At 37.2% G+C, this 17,761-nt stretch overlaps 1 protein-coding gene across 1 annotated transcript in view; it reads left to right on the top strand.

Annotated features, from left to right (window-relative positions):
* LOC144447256 (protein TANC2-like) overlaps nucleotides 1-17,083 on the top strand; it is an 84,862-nt gene extending 67,779 nt beyond the window's left edge. Inside the window, exons 9-19 of the mRNA XM_078137169.1 lie at nucleotides 331-594; nucleotides 1,241-2,366; nucleotides 5,601-5,832; nucleotides 6,292-6,528; nucleotides 9,242-9,421; nucleotides 9,781-10,129; nucleotides 10,307-10,482; nucleotides 11,193-11,417; nucleotides 11,676-11,822; nucleotides 12,638-12,738; nucleotides 13,233-17,083. Coding sequence (XP_077993295.1) covers nucleotides 331-594; nucleotides 1,241-2,366; nucleotides 5,601-5,832; nucleotides 6,292-6,528; nucleotides 9,242-9,421; nucleotides 9,781-10,129; nucleotides 10,307-10,482; nucleotides 11,193-11,417; nucleotides 11,676-11,822; nucleotides 12,638-12,738; nucleotides 13,233-13,644 — 3,449 coding nt within the window. The 3' untranslated portion in view covers nucleotides 13,645-17,083. The remainder of the gene's footprint in view (nucleotides 1-330; nucleotides 595-1,240; nucleotides 2,367-5,600; nucleotides 5,833-6,291; nucleotides 6,529-9,241; nucleotides 9,422-9,780; nucleotides 10,130-10,306; nucleotides 10,483-11,192; nucleotides 11,418-11,675; nucleotides 11,823-12,637; nucleotides 12,739-13,232) is intronic.
* The last annotated feature ends 678 nt before the right edge of the window (nucleotides 17,084-17,761 follow it).

Genomic DNA, 17,761 nt, shown 5'->3' with positions numbered 1-17,761 from the left:
TTTGGAAAGGAATTGGTCACATACAATGCTGTTATCAACTACAACTGAGTACATGGTGCAATTCTCGTGTTCACTAGCTAAAATGAGATGCAATTTGAAATGAATTGCACAAAGACTTGACATGTCGGATTCCTTGCAATACACCTGGTGATGTCGCAAGACCTTACTATCTTGTGCATATACGGAGCAATTTGTTGGATACGATGAATTGCTTAGTGGGTTGCTCACCAAATTTCCTTGTGTATCTTGGCCTTAATATTGTAACCTATGTGTCTGTACAAAAGATATGTAGACAGCTTATCAAACTTTGTACATCTTACTTTTATACAGTGCGTTTTGCGCCATACAGACCACCACCCATTCAACTTCATTCATTACACTTTGAAGTACCAAGTGTACAGGATGATCCAACATTCATAGGACGAGAATGGGCATTCAGTGAAATAGAGGAACATTTATCAGCTGACTCAGCACCTCGTAATAAAGGCATTGTTATCTCGGGCAGCATTGGCCATGGTAAAACAGCTCTTATAGCTAGACTTGTGACAGCTAGCCCAATGGGAAGGACGTTTATGAATGTGGATGACCTAGCAGGTAATTATGGACATGTCATAGAGCAGTACTGCTTAGTGGGAATGCTATTATTCATTTATAATTGTTTGCCTTGCATATTAATGAGGTAATTTGCATATCCATCACTGTCAAATTTGATTGTATCAGAGGACTTTTATGAATGTTGATGACCTAGCAGGTAATTATGGACATGTCATAGAGCAGTACTGCTTAGTGGGAATGCTATTATTCATTAATTGTTTGTCTTGCATATTAATGAGGTAATTTGCATATCCATCACTGTCAAATTTGATTGTATCAGAGGTACATGTCTTATTTATCAGATTGATCAGCCTTGCATATAAAGTCAACTGAAACTTGATTTGTCAATTTCTGTACAGATTGACTGAAGAGAATATTCAAAACATCCGAATTCTATCTATCACATCCTTTTTTGTCTTGTTGGAAGACATGTCCTTTGTTGAGGTCTGTTGATCATTTTGTGCATAATTACTATGCATATTAGATAATTTGCATGTTCTATTACTATCAAATTGGATTGTACCAGAGTTCCATGTTTTGTTGATCTGATTGGTCCGCCTTGCAAATCAATTATGAACTCTAGAATCAATTGAATACTCTCATCAGATTTGATTGAACGTATCCTATTTATTTTTTGTTGTTGTAGAAATTGAGAGCCACCAGGTGAATGGTTTTGTCAATGGTCTGAACGGCATCGGCAGCACCGATACCCTTACACGGAGAATGAAACAACAAGCAGACCGAGTATTTAAGAGTCTATCATCACGTGTTGTAGCCTACCATTTTTGCCAATCAGATTTCATTTCATCGTGTTTGTTGCCTGACTTTGTACATAGTTTGGCAGGACAATTAATACAGGCACCACAGCTGTATGGATACAAAGACTTAATGATTAGTGAGCCTCATTTACAGACGGTACTCAACATGAAGGCATGTATTGAGAACCCCTCAGAAGCCTTCATGAAAGGTATTATAGAACCACTGTGTGTTTTGAAACAACAGGGTAAGATCCTTGCTGATTCATGCATAATACTCGTGGATGCCTTGAATGAAGGGGAATTTCACAAACCGGATTATGGGGATACCATTTCATCATTCTTAACCAAACATGCATACAAGTTTCCGTCCTGGCTGAAGTTGATTGTGACTGTTAGAAGTGGTGTTGAGGAACTGACCAAGTTGCTGCCGTTTCATCGGATTAGTCTGGACAGGAGCATCGGAGATGTCATACAAAAAGACATCCAGAAATATATCATGCATAGATTGACTCACAGTGCAAGTATAAGGAGCAGCGTGTCGATCAATGGCAAACTGGAATATTCTATGCAAACTAGATTTGTTTCTCATGTTGAGAGCTTAAGTCATGGCTGTTTTCTGTATGCCAAACTCATTCTGGACCTGATTGAGGACGGCCATGTTGTCCTTAAGAGTTCCAACTATAAAGTCTTGCCAATCAATTTGGCAGAAGTGTACTTATTACATTGCAATATGAAATTCCCCAGTACTTCATCATTTGGAAAAGTGAGACCAATATTAGAAGTGGCCCTGGCCTCTCAGAGCCCTCTCAATGACCAACAACTATTTGATGCCGTTAATGCCGGATTTGCTTACAAGTTTCTGTCATGGGAAGAATTCCAACGACGGATGGATTTGCTAGCAGGATTTCTCATACTTCGGAATGATGAGTCAAGAATGTTTTATCACCCATCATTTAGGGAATGGCTCATAAGAAGAGATGAACCAGAAAGCGTCAAGTTTCTCTGTGATGAAGGGTGAGTATCAAAAAGGCCATCTTCATTATCTTGATTGAAAGAGTCTTCATTGTGTAGACTCCTTTAAAGGAAACACCACTGAAGGATATATAGCTATTTTCATTAACTTTGGGTTCTGGAGATTCATTTCATTATTTAACATCACATAAATTTTGTGTGATAGCCAAGAAACATCAAATTGAAACGATTTCACCTCTATTGTTTTCACTCTGGGCCACCATTGCATCATGGGAATTAGCAGACATACATTATTATTAGGCCAAAAAAAAAAAAAGAAATGTTTCTGGTCATGTCTTTTTTCCAAAAACGGTGCGACGACGCGAATTTTTTTTTTTTTTTTTTTTTTTTTTTTTCCCTCCCCTTAAATGTTAATATATATACATGACACACTATTCAGTGTTCACATATCACATATAGTGTTCAGTCAGTGATCATGGGCCTGGGCCCTGAAGAATTTTCTCTTTCTTCTGAGTCGTTTTGGTTTGGTTGCATAGCAACCACTGCAGGTTGGGTAGATGTCAGCTGCTCTCTCTCCTGTCAGCAAATCATGACCACAGCCACAATAATTACAGATTGCTGGAAAATTTGGAACGATGGGGGTCGATCAACCAAAGAGCATCTCCTAAAATGTTGACAAATTGGTCGCCAAGTGATCTGCTGTTATAATCCCATCCAAGGTTCTGTCCCTGCAACCATCGTATCATATCATTGTGCAGTTTAAAACGTGCGTTTGGTCCACAGGCATTTGTTTCCCGAGTTATGGCTCAGAATATTTCTATCAGAATACAATAAAATGACGATAATATCGTTAATATTGACGTATTAAACCAACACTATAAGAAAGGGGTAAAATTACACTTGTTTCTGTGATCGCGCAGTTTCACTAAATGCGAAGGAAGACATACCCCTTCCTTCGCATTTAAAGAAACTGCGCGATCACAGAAACAAGTGTAATTTTACCCCTTTCATATAGTGTTGGTTTAATACGTCAATATTAACGATATTATCGTCATTTTATTGTATTCTGATAGAAATATTCTGAGCCATAACTCGGGAAACAAATGCCTGTGGTTTGGTCTGTCAAGCTGTCATTGTTTTGGCCACGTTTTTTTTCTAGCACCACCCATCAACAGTTGAAATGCATTCTGCACTGGTACTGGTCTCGACTCTTTCTGAACATCACCAGTTAAATTAAAGGTGATAAACTTTCCAAACTCGATGACCGCAGACATTGTCACTGATAATGGTATCGTTTGAAACTGGCCGGTGATTGACGTACTCACGCTACTTTCCACGGGAAAGTCAGCATACGCTGGCTCCAGTACAAATCTATCTCCAGTATTCAGAACACCCCTGCTCAAGTCATGGAACAGCCTTAGTAAGGTCACATTTGGTGATGCGTCGACAAGGCCAAAAGGCCTTTAAGATCTTTGACCCAAACGTAATCTGAACTGAGATTAACATGTCAATAGGTACGTGCATGAATTAGGTCTGACAGCCATTTTGGGTAATACTTGTACCCTGCAATATTAAACATTCCCTAACACCCGTGCGTGATGTGTGTGCATTCATCTTGATGAGTGATGAACTGTGGGTAGAATGTTATGAGAAAGGGGTATGAAGCCCGCCACCAGTGGCCATTTTCAATTTTTGAACAAGCTCAAAAAGCTAGCTTGCCGCCAGATCGGGAAAAAAAAGGAGTGACGCGCTGGTGTTGAAGTGACGCGCGCGCTGACCAGAAACATTTCTTTTTTTTTTTTTGGCCTTATACGTACATTGAATATTCATGACTATTTATCTGAAAGAAATAATCACTTATATATCATGAATATTCAGTGTGCATCTAATAAATATGTATGTCTGCTAAGTCCTATGATGCAACAGTGGACCAGTGTGAGAACAATTGAGGTGAAATAGAGTTTTATTTTATTTTTTTAGCAATTGGATAGAATTTATATGATATGAAATCATGAAATGACTCTCCAGAACCCTAAATTTATGAAAATGCCTTTATAGAAATGTGGAATGTTCACTGTTTTAGCTTACAATGATGTAGACAGGAGCAATGTGGAGTGTTCACTACTTTATCTTACACCGATGTAGAGGAGCACAAACCGACAGATACTTCAGTCTAAGTTCTTATTTGAAGTTTTCTATTGATATTCCAATTCACTCTGTTTTAATACTTTATGAGATTTATGGCTGCATGAAGTGTATGAATAATCCTATGAAGTGATTAAAATGATGTAAAAGTAAAATTCTGTAGATTTTTGATGACAACAGCTTGCAAATCCACTGCTCCTTGACCAGGCAATACCTTTTATACAAGCAGAAACTTAATGTCACATATTATGTTTGGAATTACATACATAAATCTGATTTAGTATGCTATTCAGGTTGATTTATGCCAAAGTTTGTAAAGTGAGTATAAAGCAACTTTGTAGCATTGACAGATTTACGTAAGTGTGGTTTTTTCCATGTAATGGTTGTGATGTCAATGACATTTCTAGAGGTTTTCAACAAATATATCATTGAGTCATTCATTTTAATAACTTGGTTTTTAAATAAAATTAGTATCAGTCCAACTGTTTGTACATGGCACAAGTACATTATGATACTAGAACTTGACGCATACATTATATTTCGTTAAATTTGAGTTCAAGAAAGACAAGTCTATAGTTATTTATAATCCAGCATTTATTAAAAACTTTCCGATGTTTCAGCTGTTCACAGACAGCCTTTATCAAGGGCTGAAACAGTACACGGAAAAATGAATATGTTTGAAAAAAGCCAGAAAAGTACACAAAATAAACTGGTGAAAAGACAATAACTAGATCCACAGTGTGGGAGACAACATAAGCAAAATGAGATCAAAGTCAGATATGTACATGTATACTAAATTGAATACTGAAGCATAAATGTGATACTACATACCTCAGGTTACTAGTGATGATTTCATTATGTATCAGTAAGCAGATTGATAGCATGGAGAATTCCTCATATGAAACAAAAATAATGTACAAGAAAAATGGTCAGATGTGGGCCGTGTCCCACTGCACTAATTTAAAAACATGGTTTTCAATCCCAGGATCTCTCATTAGTGTTATCAGTGGAAACATAAGAATCACATGGAATTATTTCTTGTTTGGGCACAATTTTCCAGTGAGACAACCATTTTTCATGCCTAAATTTCATCTAAATCTGAAGTGGACCTTTTAACCTTGTTCTTTATAGGAATGGACATGCCTTGCTTGCCTTCAGACTTTCCCGACAAACTCCCAAACTGAGTGGTGGGAAAGCGTTAGAACTAGGGTATCATATCTTGAAAGCACATATCTATAAAACACTTGGAAGACAGCTGGGGTATTCCTCTAGGGAATTACAAGCCATATGGATGTGTTTGAATGCTGAGGATCTGTCTGTCAGTCTGGCTATCAAAGTCAATCTATTTGCTCCAGACATCAAAGTGAGTAAACTGTGTGATACTAGTGATAGCGAGAGAGGTGGATTTTTGTTGGGAGGTAATCACAGTAACATCTAGTCAAACTGATTCAAATCTGATCAAAGTTCAAATAATTTTGTTTACTATTTCAAATGTTGATAAATTCTACTACACTTGGTCAGTTCCAAGGATATTACAGTGTATATTCACCCAGGTTGAATTTTTGTTGGCAGAAAGCATTTAACAAAACTTACAAAAGATGGAAATTCGAAAGTTTTTAATGCTATTGCCTTGTCAGTTTTAATTCTATATCTGCTTAACAGAGGATACAATTGATTGTATGTCCACAATCCAATATGTTGTTGAGGTATGACAGATTGTTGTGTTGTTATAGGTCCATACCTGGAATACTTCACACACTATAGGAAAGCACTATAGAAAGAATAACATTACTATTAATTTACTTTGATGTGTCTTGGATAGGTAAGCCGATTACTACTACTTGGAGGGGCCAGTCCTAATGTACGTACCAATGTGTTGGGTAATGCACCAATACTTTGTGTGTCGGCTAAAGAAGGACATACTGAGATGGTGTCGTTGTTACTTGAATTCCGTGCTAAGGTAGATGCTACCAATGATAATGGTATGACAGCTCTGTGTTATGCTGCTAGTAATGGTCATATTGAAATTATCAGGATGTTACTAATCAAGAAAGCCAAGGTGAGTATCAGAGTACTTGGAGTCATGAGGTCAAGTATAGTCTGGATGCCAACATGGTCTCTAAACCACCTATACATGAGTTGAGGTGTAAATTGTAACGATATCGTATAGGGACTAGACTAGATCAAGTACTACATTTCAGAAGCAAAGTTATATGAGATGGGGATGTGTATATGAGATGGGGATGTGTATATGAGATGGGGATGTGTATATGAGATGGGGATGTGTATATGAGATGGGGATGTGTATATGAGATGGGGATGTGTATATGAGATGGGGATGTGTATATGAGATGGGGATGTGTATATGAGATGGGGATGTATATATGAGATGGGGATGTGTTACGGTTCCATGTCTGAACAGGTGTAAATATTTGCATTGTCCCGGAAGGGTGTTAAGTTTCAGATGTTATTATCTAGGAAAATTCCATCCATTTGCTAGGAGAGTAACACCAATATCCCCTTCCCCTCAATATCCATGATGTCATACTGATAATTGTAAGAGTTGATAATTCTAGATGATGATATACACTATTATATATAAATTAATGTTCACTTTGACTACACTATTGCAACTCCAAAGAATGACAGTCATGGTTTGCTGTTCATTCATCACACAAACAGGAAATTATTCTTCTTTCAGATGCCCAGTGAGGAAATTTCTTTGTGTATGCACAACTGAAATCGCATGTCACCAGGGAAATTAGATACACTTTGTTTACTGTAACAATGATTTTCACGTTTATCCCGTGGGTGAATGGACAGCTAGGGTTTAGCATGAAATGTATATCTATCCCCAGTGGTGAATGGACAGCTAGGGTTTAGCATGAAACGTACATTTATCCCCAGTGGGTGAATGGACAGCTAGGGTTTAGCATGAAACGTACATTTATCCCCAGTGGGTGAATGGACAGCTAGGGTTTAGCATGAAACGTATATTTATCCCCAGTGGTGAATGGACAGCTAGGGTTTAGCATGAAACGTACGTCTATCCCCAGTGATGAATGGACAGCTAGGGTTTAGCATGAAATGTACGTTTATCCCCAGTGGTGAATGGACAGCTAGGGTTTAGCATGAAACGTACGTCTATCCCCAGTGGTGAATGGACAGCTAGGTTTTAGCATGAAATGTATATCTATCCCCAGTGGTGAATAGACAGCTAGGTTTTAGCATGAAATGTATATCTATCCCCAGTGGTGAATGGACAGCTAGGTTTTAGCATGAAATGTATATCTATCCCCAGTGGTGAATGGACAGCTAGGTTTTAGCATGAAATGTATATCTATCCCCAGTGGTGAATGGACAGCTAGGTTTTAGCATGAAATGTATATCTATCCCCAGTGGTGAATAGACAGCTAGGGTTTAGCATGAAACGTATATTTATCCCCAGTGGTGAATGGACAGCTAGGGTTTAGCATGAAATGTATGTTTATCCTCAGTAGTGAATGGATAGCTAGGGTTTAGCATGAAATGTATATCTATCCCCAGTAGTGAATGGATAGCTAGGGTTTAGCATGAAATGTATATCTATCCTCAGTAGTGAATGGACAGCTAGGGTTTAGTATGAAATGTATATCTATCCCCAGTAGTGAATGGATAGCTAGGGTTTAGCATGAAATGTATGTTTATCCTCAGTAGTGAATGGATAGCTAGGGTTTAGCATGAAATGTATGTTTATCCTCAGTAGTGAATGGACAGCTAGGGTTTAGCATGAAATGTACGTTTATCCCCAGTGGTGAATGGACAGCTAGGGTTTAGTATGAAACGTATGTCTATCCCCAGTGGTGAATGGACAGCTAGGGTTTAGTATGAAACGTATGTCTATCCCCAGTGGTGAATGGACAGCTAGGGTTTAGTATGAAACGTATGTCTATCCCCAGTGGTGAATGGACAGCTAGGGTTTAGCATGAAATGTACGTTTATCCCCAGTGGTGAATGGATAGCTAGGGTTTAGCATGAAATGTACGTTTATCCCCAGTGGTGAATGGATAGCTAGGGTTTAGTATGAAACGTATGTCTATCCCCAGTGGTGAATGGACAGCTAGGGTTTAGCATGAAATGTATATCTATCCCCAGTGGTGAATGGACAGCTAGGGTTTAGTATGAAACGTATGTCTATCCCCAGTGGTGAATGGACAGCTAGGGTTTAGTATGAAACATATGTCTATCCCCAGTGGTGAATGGACAGCTAGGGTTTAGCATGAAACATATGTCTATCCCCAGTGGTGAATGGACAGCTAGGGTTTAGTATGAAATGTATATCTATCCCCAGTAGTGAATGGATAGCTAGGGTTTAGCATGAAATGTATATCTATCCCCAGTGGTGAATGGATAGCTAGGGTTTAGCATGAAATGTATATCTATCCCCAGTAGTGAATGGATAGCTAGGGTTTAGCATGAAATGTATATCTATCCCCAGTAGTGAATGGATAGCTAGGGTTTAGTATGAAATGTATATCTATCCCCAGTAGTGAATGGATAGCTAGGGTTTAGCATGAAATGTATATCTATCCCCAGTGGTGAATGGACAGCTAGGGTTTAGCATGAAACATACGTCTATCCTCAGTGGTGAATGGACAGCTAGGGTTTAGCATGAAACATACGTCTATCCTCAGTGGTGAATGGACAGCTAGGGTTTAGCATTAAACATTGCATACAAATCAAGGTGTGGTTATCTTTGTTCAAAATGATTATTTCATATCTCTGTTTTTTAGATCTCTCATGTTGACACTGATGGTCAGTGTGCATTGGTGAAAGCAGCACAAAATGGACAGTTAGAAGCTGTCAGTTATCTACTACAAGCTGATTGGACCAGTAGAGAACCTGTCTTGTTAGCTAGAAGTGTTGCTATGCAACAAGCATTGGTTGCTGCAGCAATCAGTGGACATAGAGATGTGAGTATTGTGAATTGAAATTGTTACAAATTTGGAAACATCACGCTCCAGTGTCAGACGTTTGGGATCATTGCCCACTGATCATTCCTTGACCATTTCTCATGCAAAGAGACATTGTTTGCTTTTCTATAGATTTGATACATATTTTTGTTATCATTTTGAATTAGAATGTTTGCAACTAAGATGACAAAATACTTTGAAATACTCAACTGAGTGTTATAATCTATGTATTCATTGATCTACCAAGCTGATGAACATTTTTGGTCAAGGTGACAACCAGTATAAAATTACAAATTTCAGTTATTTTTGAGATGCTATGTATATTAATGATTACGTTCTGTTTCATATATTCCATACAGATTGTGGCATTTCTCCTTGATGTATCTGAAATATCTCAACGCCATACTGGTGCTATGATTGATAAGACCGATACGTTACAGGGTGAAACGCCTTTGACAGCGGCAGCAAGCCATGGCAAGGGTGATGTAGTCCGACATTTACTTAAATATGGTGCTAGTGTACACATTGGCAATGATAATAACATCAGTCCCTTAATGTGTGCAGTCAAACAGGGCTTCTGGGAGATTGTTGATATTCTTGTCTTCTATCAAGCTGCCATTGAGGAATCCGATCGTCATGGTAGAACCTCCTTAATGATTGCAGCATCTGAAGGCCACCTTGCTGTGGTAGAATTGTTACTAAGTAAAGGTAAGGCAACATAGTAGACCTTCCTTAATGATTGCAGCAGTTTAAAGTGACATTGCTGTCATTATTTAAATATGATGTGTTTTAGTAACCAAATATTTGATAGTGTTACAACATTTAGTCGTTACATTTATTTGATTGGATTACTGACATTATTTGCATATTATTCATGTCAACCAGGTGCTTCAGTGACCAAGTGTGACAGAGAAGGATTGACAGCACTGTGTTGGGCATGTCTGAAAGGTCACGTACATGTGGTCACTTCACTGATAGAGAGAGGAGCCTCTGTTAACCATGCCGATAAAAATGGTAGAACACCACTGGATCTTGCAGCATTTTATGGTGATGCCCAAGTTGTAAGTATCCCTATCATATCTGAACATTTCTTTGTTGTTTAGATTGGCATGTTGTAAGATGATTTGTTGGGAACCAACATGAGCCTTACCAGTGCCATCTTGTTTCAAATAATATTTAATAGCTTCTTGGGCATGATTTTAACCATGAGTATATCCTAGGAAACATAGTTGTATAAATGGGGACCTGGTAGGACAGAGGACAGCTTTAATCCTTCATGCCTTACAGGCTGCAAGGAATGGTATGTTCCTCAGGGAGTTTCAGAAAGGTCCATTGTGTCGTCATAGGTTTATGCTAGCAGTAATCAGTAAGCAGTACACCTATACCTAGAGCTTGGCTTGTGGAGAAGCTATGGATTATTCATAGCTCGCAAAGTGGCCGCGTAGTGGCTCAATGATTAGTATGCATGCACGTCCTATATACTATGTAATTTTTTGGGGTGGTTTTACCAAAGGATGCATTGCGGCGCAATGACTACGCATGTGCATTTTATATACTCTGCGCATTCTCCACACAGAGGGCGCTATCTACAATATCATCATAAGGCAGCGGGTCACAAATGAATCTACCCTGAGTGAGCTTATGGGCTTTGCCTAGTTATGATATTAATTTATGGATTATCTTTGTTCTAATTACAAATCTGTTATTATCAATGGGTAGAGAAAATTAAAATTGGTTATTTACTAAAGGTGACATTTTGTTGAACTTCCAGGTGCAGTACCTACTGGAAAGAGGAGCTGAGATAGAACATGTTGACAACAGTGGTATGAGACCATTAGACAGAGCTATTGGATGTAGAAATTCAACTATTGTTGTAGCTCTATTGAAAAAAGGTGCTAGACTTGGAGCAGCTGCCTGGGCTATGGCCACAGCTAAACCAGACATCATGATACTACTAATGAAAAAACTTGTAGAAGATGGTAACACACTGTACAAGGTAAGATATATGATGAGATGTGGGAATCAGTCTTGTGGTAACACACTGCAAGAGACTGATGTGGAATTGGATTTTTTAGCAGTCTGTGTTTCTTGTTGTACTGTACTCAGTTCCTGAGTTGACATGATGAACTTGACTTCTGACACATCATTTGTGTAGCTTTACATCATATCATGCCTTTGTATCAGTTGATGTAAGTTCACCCAAATCACAGCCTCGCTATGATTTTGACATTCTGATGTATTCTTTTCACTACAGAAAGAGAAATTCAGAGAGGCCTGCCACAAATACCAGTATGCATTGAAGAAATTCCCAACTCAAGGATTTGGAGAAGAAATCAGAACATTTAAAGATTTGAAAACCAACGTGTTCCTTAATATTTCCAGATGCAAAAGGAAAATGAATGTGAGTTTTGTAATACTCTGTAATTTATTGAAATGCTTATTACCATCAAGCATCTCAAAAATAACTGAAATTTGTAATTTCATACTGGTTCTCACCTTGACCAAAAATGTTCATCAGCTTAGTAGATCAATTGATTTACATAGATTATACACTCAGTTGAGTATTTCAAAGATTTTGTCACCTTACAAAGTTTGAAAGTTGCAAACATTCTAATTCAAACAACAATTCTAAATACATATGTTCTGCAATATTATTTATCATTATGCATGTCTGCTTGCTGCCATGAGGCTAGGTGTGCCCATGATAAGGAATTGACAATGAAGAACAAGTTTCAGTTTGTTTGTTTGTTTCTGAGCAATGGCACGTAATGTTGGTGATGTAAAATTAGGAAATGACACTCCAGAACCCCAATTTTACAAAAATGTCTTTATTTCCCAGTGTTCCCCTGTAAGTACATAACGTACAATCCAGTGAAACTTATAAGATGTGTATTGATGGAGTTGTATTTTCTGAATGTTGTGATGGGTACCAACCAGTATGAGGTGAAACCTACATTGCCCATTATACCATGCACAAGCCAAGTTGAACAAAAATATGGAATATATACTCTGGTTGTTCTTTGTCACTGGTTCTACTTTGTTCCAAATATGAGTCAAAACGTTCAAAATTGTCAGTACTTTCCCTATTTCTCTTTGATAGTATTGGTGCTGGTATAATTATGTTATTCTCCGATATTTTTTCCCTTGGCTGAACGAAGAACAAAATTGGGGAATAACATCTAATTGCTTTCTTGTTTTTTCAACTCATACACACAGGATATATCAGGTGCCATTGAATATGCCACTAGAGCACTAGAAGTCAGACCCAAATCATATGAAGCTTACTATGCAAGGGCTAGAGCCAAGAGAGCAATAAGGTAAGATTTTAGATGAATATCATGGTCGCCAATACACTGGAAGTTAAACCCTATAACTATCTAGGAATTCAGACTGAGCATGCTCAGACACAAAGTTGTGTTTGAATATTATGAAGGTGTAGTAAAACCTAATGTCGGTGATGAGAACCTTCTTGCAAGGGTCTTAGGAATCATGATTAAATTATCCACTACAAACAATTGTGACAAGGGTATGTTGTCATTATTTCAAGTTTCTCAATGGAATGATATATTTCCCACAATGCACTATTCAAGATGGCAAGTTTGCATGTTTCCTATTGGGTTCAGTCTGTTTGTCTGTGTGTGTATCCATATGTTTGCTTTTTGGCCAACAATAATAATTGATTTCTCACATCACTAGATTGTTTAATCAGTTGGAAATGAGTTTAGCTAATACTAGTACTCTGAATCTAGGGCTGTCTCACATCATGCATTCCCGTTCTTATTTTGACTTACTGTTTTCTATTTGATTTTAGACATTACGGCTCTGCCTTACAAGACCTGTTAGAAGCTGTTCAGGTGGCCCCAAATAACAAGGAAGTAAGAAGACTGCTGGTCCGTGTCAAGGAGGAGTGCAAAGAGCAAACTAAAGTAGAGAGAGAGAATAGAGATAGAACAACATCATCCACCACCAACAGACCACATGGTGCTTCACATCCAGAAATGAGTCATGTATCATCTGATCATGATATGTATAGAGCCAGTGAACCAGATAGAAACTATAGAACAAGGGGAAGTGATAGCTCTCTCTTCTTCCATCAATCCAAACATGATCAGCAGAGGATGCACTTTGAAAGGTTTAGAGAAGAATATCAGAAAAAGATTGACTCACAAGACCTTCCTACACCAACTGCTGTCAGTATTGGAAGAGGTGCTACTGCCCTCTAGCATTCAAACAATGCCAGTCATCACTAGCAAACAAGCAGTGCCAATCATCTCAAGTGAATGAGCAGAGAATGTCAATTTTCCACCCAGTGAAACATGTAGTATAAGGAACCCTATGTTAAGTGTGTATAGTGCTTGCCATGTAATGGACAATGATAAAAACACCATTGTAAATAAGTGTAGGTTCAATGAGTACAGAGACGCTATTAAATCTAGACACAATGATTACAAAAAACACATACATTGAAAGAAAACAGTCACATTGTAATGTACATTCAGTAAATATTTACCACAGCATGTGCCTAGATACTGTCTTTTATAGCACATCCATGCAACATTAGACACAAATTTGACCTTGGAGGTGCTCTTTATAAAGTTCTCAATGAAGAGCGCCCTCAACGACAAATCATTCAGTCTAACATGAGTTTGCTCTGAAAGATACGTTTATAGCTTCACTGCTGCCTCTTGTAGAGTACTCATTTGTTAACGTGTTTGCTTCCTTTGTTTACAAATCTATTGTTTCATCTTTTCTATTGTCAAAGTTAATTTATATGTAGTGAATGTTGTTGTTTTTAAGCTATTTCTTTTTCTTTTAAGTTTTTATGTATCATGTCTTTTTCTTGTATTTGAAGATTTCTTCAGTTTGACAATTGTAGAGAGTTTCAAGTTTTACTTTGTCAAAATATTTTTCATAGCCTTTTAAAAAATTATGTTTTTATTTTCCTTTTTGAGGTCATGTATATTGCCAATATTATTGCCGCCACAGAATGTGTTTGTGCCACAAACTAGTCGTACTGATTTCATTCTATCACTGACAGTGGTTTTACTACGTCTTGTATATAAATGCATTGAGATAGAATTTGTCACTTTCTTGACCTGTATGTGACCCAGTAACGTTTACATCTGGCCATTACTGGAGGTACACCGAAAAAAACTTCAATCCAAGAAGAATTTGAGATCTCTTCAACGACCTATATCACCTTGGAAGGCGGAAGACAACATTTGGATAGCATGATGTGAATTTAATCAAAGATGGCATCTGACATACTATTCTGATGTCATACAGGGGTCACAGAGGGGTCAATTGGGGTCATGAAAGTCAACTGTTGCATACAAAACAAGATAACATTTTTTCATCATATTAACTTCAAATAATGATGTACATATTAGTGTGTGGCGTATTGATAACAAATCAGAATTAAATCTCCAATGTTAACTGCACCAAGTTTTTTTTTTAATTTTGACAAAAGGTATGATTTTGATTTTTTCATTAAGATCTAATATAGTCAGCTATAGTGCATTTATCAGTCCTATTCTTATATACAACTCTGTAATCTTTTCACCATTTCTTTCAAATTTGAGGTTTATGGACCATGTAGAATGCAAGCCATATAGTTATAACAGCAGTGTGTAAACAATTCATGAATTATGTTTACTACTGTACAGTTGTCAACTTAACAGTGTGTAACAAATCAACAGACTACAACAAGTACAACAAATGTATGACCATTTATTTTATGATCAAATATGAGGACCATGCTACAGGACAATGCTAAATAAATAAAGTGTTCTAACTTTACCGTCAACAAACTACAACAATTGCAACAAATATGTTACCCTTTTATAATCAAACATGAGGGTCCTACCACAGTAGTACACTCAATAAAAGGGTATACCTTTACAAAGTAAAGTTGCACTTACAGACTACAGCAAAGAACAAAACATGCATGTCATACTACAGTACCACACTCAACAAAACAGATGTGTGTAACTTTACAATCAACTGACTACATCAATTTTAACACACATGGTGCTATTTGATGATCACACAAGAGCCATATTTGGCTGCATGGAATTGTAAGTGAAGCCAACTGAATGACAGAACAAAAGTCAACTAATGTTAGAACAAATGTGTCTACAGTTTGAATTTCACCCTGTCTTTTAAAAATAGTATAATTTATGTTGTAAACACCCATGAGGGTTTATAACTCAACTGCCACCTTTTTGGTCACTACAGTAACTCATTTGTTAGTGTAAATGCTGCATAATTAAACCTAATAGTTATCAAAGTTTCCTTATTTGAGTCGACTGAATGTGGCTCCAGTATGTGGTCTGTTTTATCACGAACCCTAAATGAAAGACATTATGTCTTTAGATCAAAATACAAATGTTTGTAGCAGATATTTTATACATTAAATCACCAGTTGTCATGACGATACTTACATAAGTCCCTGATAGATGTGTGTATTGGTGCTACAACTATACATAATGTGGCCAAGTATTTTTAACAGAGTCAGACAGTAGCTATAAAACTTGTGTAGACTGGAACAAACTTATCCATTAAACTAACTACATGTTAGAATCATGTGTGCCTATGCTATTTGTAAAGCACACGTTTCAATGTGAGTACAAATCAACTCTGACTAAATGTGCTCAGTTTCAAGTTTAACAACACTTATTGTGAACTTGACATTCAAACATCACATTTATAGTTTAAAGTGACTCTCCTACTTGGTTTGTATTTTATGATATACTGAAAATTTTTGATGAATTTTGAAAACTGATTTTTTTTGGATACCAATACCTGTAAATTTAGCAGCAAGCAGTGAGTATGTTGTGATAGAATTATTGTGGTACATGTCCAATATCAAATTAAATGATCAAATAGTACATTTGTAAACATACCGGTACTTCAGTAAGTTTGCAGTGTATTTTTACCATGTAGTATTATGTGCACACCCTCTGACAAGGAAGAGAGAAAAAGTCTTGAGTGCATCGTGCCAGCAAGTGGTCTATATACCCCTTTCCACCTGTTTCAGGGGAGGGGGGAAAGACTTCTGAGTGCGTAGTGCCATTTAATTGTTAGTATAGGTATATTCCCCTATTTAAATTTTATGGGAAGGAAATGAACTCTGCCAAAGTACTTTGGTTATTACTTAGGAAACCAAACATAAGGACATTTTTACCGGACTGAATTGTTGTTTTCATGTTGAGTTCAGTCGATGCTAGTGATACGGTTGCTAACCACTGTGTCGTTGATTCGAGAGATATGGTTGCTAACCACTGGGTCTTTGATTCTAGTATTACGATTGCTAACCACTGGGTCTTTGATTCTGGTATTACGGTTGCTAACCACAGGGGCTTTGATTGTAGTAATATGGTTGCTAACCATTGGGTCTTTGATTCTAGTAATATGGTTGCTAGCCACAGGGTCTTTGATTCTAGTAATATGGTTGCTAGCCACCAGTTAAGTTGAATCTGGTTATATGTAATCATTGTCAACCAACTGGATTTGTATATACTCTAAACAGGTGCAGTATTTGCCAGTTTTACTGTACCCATTTTGTAAATAAATTAACTGTTGCTCTACTTTTAAATATTGTCTTTTTGTGTAGCAACACTAAATGAACTAACAAGTAAGCAACCAATAAAGTCAATAAAATATACACTATTAGACATGATGTGTTGGTCTTTTGTGTGTCTTTGTGTGACATGTGTAAGTGCTGACCAAAATTACCAGTACCTGTGATTCCATCTTTGTGTTACATGTGTAAGTGTAACTACTGACCATAATTACCAATACCTGTGATTCCGACAGTTTTAAAGAATCTCTAACAATATTTCATCACATCAATGCTGTAAGGTCCTATATAATACAATTGCATAGCAGATACAAACCTACTGCACTGATGCGACGAATTAGGGATCATGTTTGAAATTCTGTCAAGGAATTCCATGATGTTTCTGACCTTTTCTTCATCAATTTTTGAAAGTAATTATTATTATTTTATGTTATCAGACTCGATATTTTTAGTTGAGTGAATGATCTGCAGTGCACCTAGTGGAAAAACAAAAGATTTAATAGTTTGGCCACTAGGAGTGCTGATCAGACAAAGATTTTTCACCTTAAGAAGTACTTGCGTTCAAAAGTTGCTAGATTCCATTTAAATGTGTTGATTAAAGAGAAACTCCCTGGATCGGTAATAGTTGATTCTTCTTTCTTTATATTTCAAAACCAGCTTTAGGGTCTCTTCATCAGTCACAGTTGTGATAAATTACCACTCCCATATTTGTTTTGCCCAAAGTTTAATTGTATTTTTCATCAATGATTTTTTAGATT

The sequence above is a fragment of the Glandiceps talaboti genome, chromosome 16 (genome assembly GCF_964340395.1).
Source record: "Glandiceps talaboti chromosome 16, keGlaTala1.1, whole genome shotgun sequence".
In the NCBI taxonomy this organism is placed as follows: Eukaryota; Metazoa; Hemichordata; class Enteropneusta; family Spengelidae; genus Glandiceps; species Glandiceps talaboti.
Note: the sequence above shows the minus strand (reverse complement) of the source record. Positions and strands in the feature narration are given on the sequence as shown.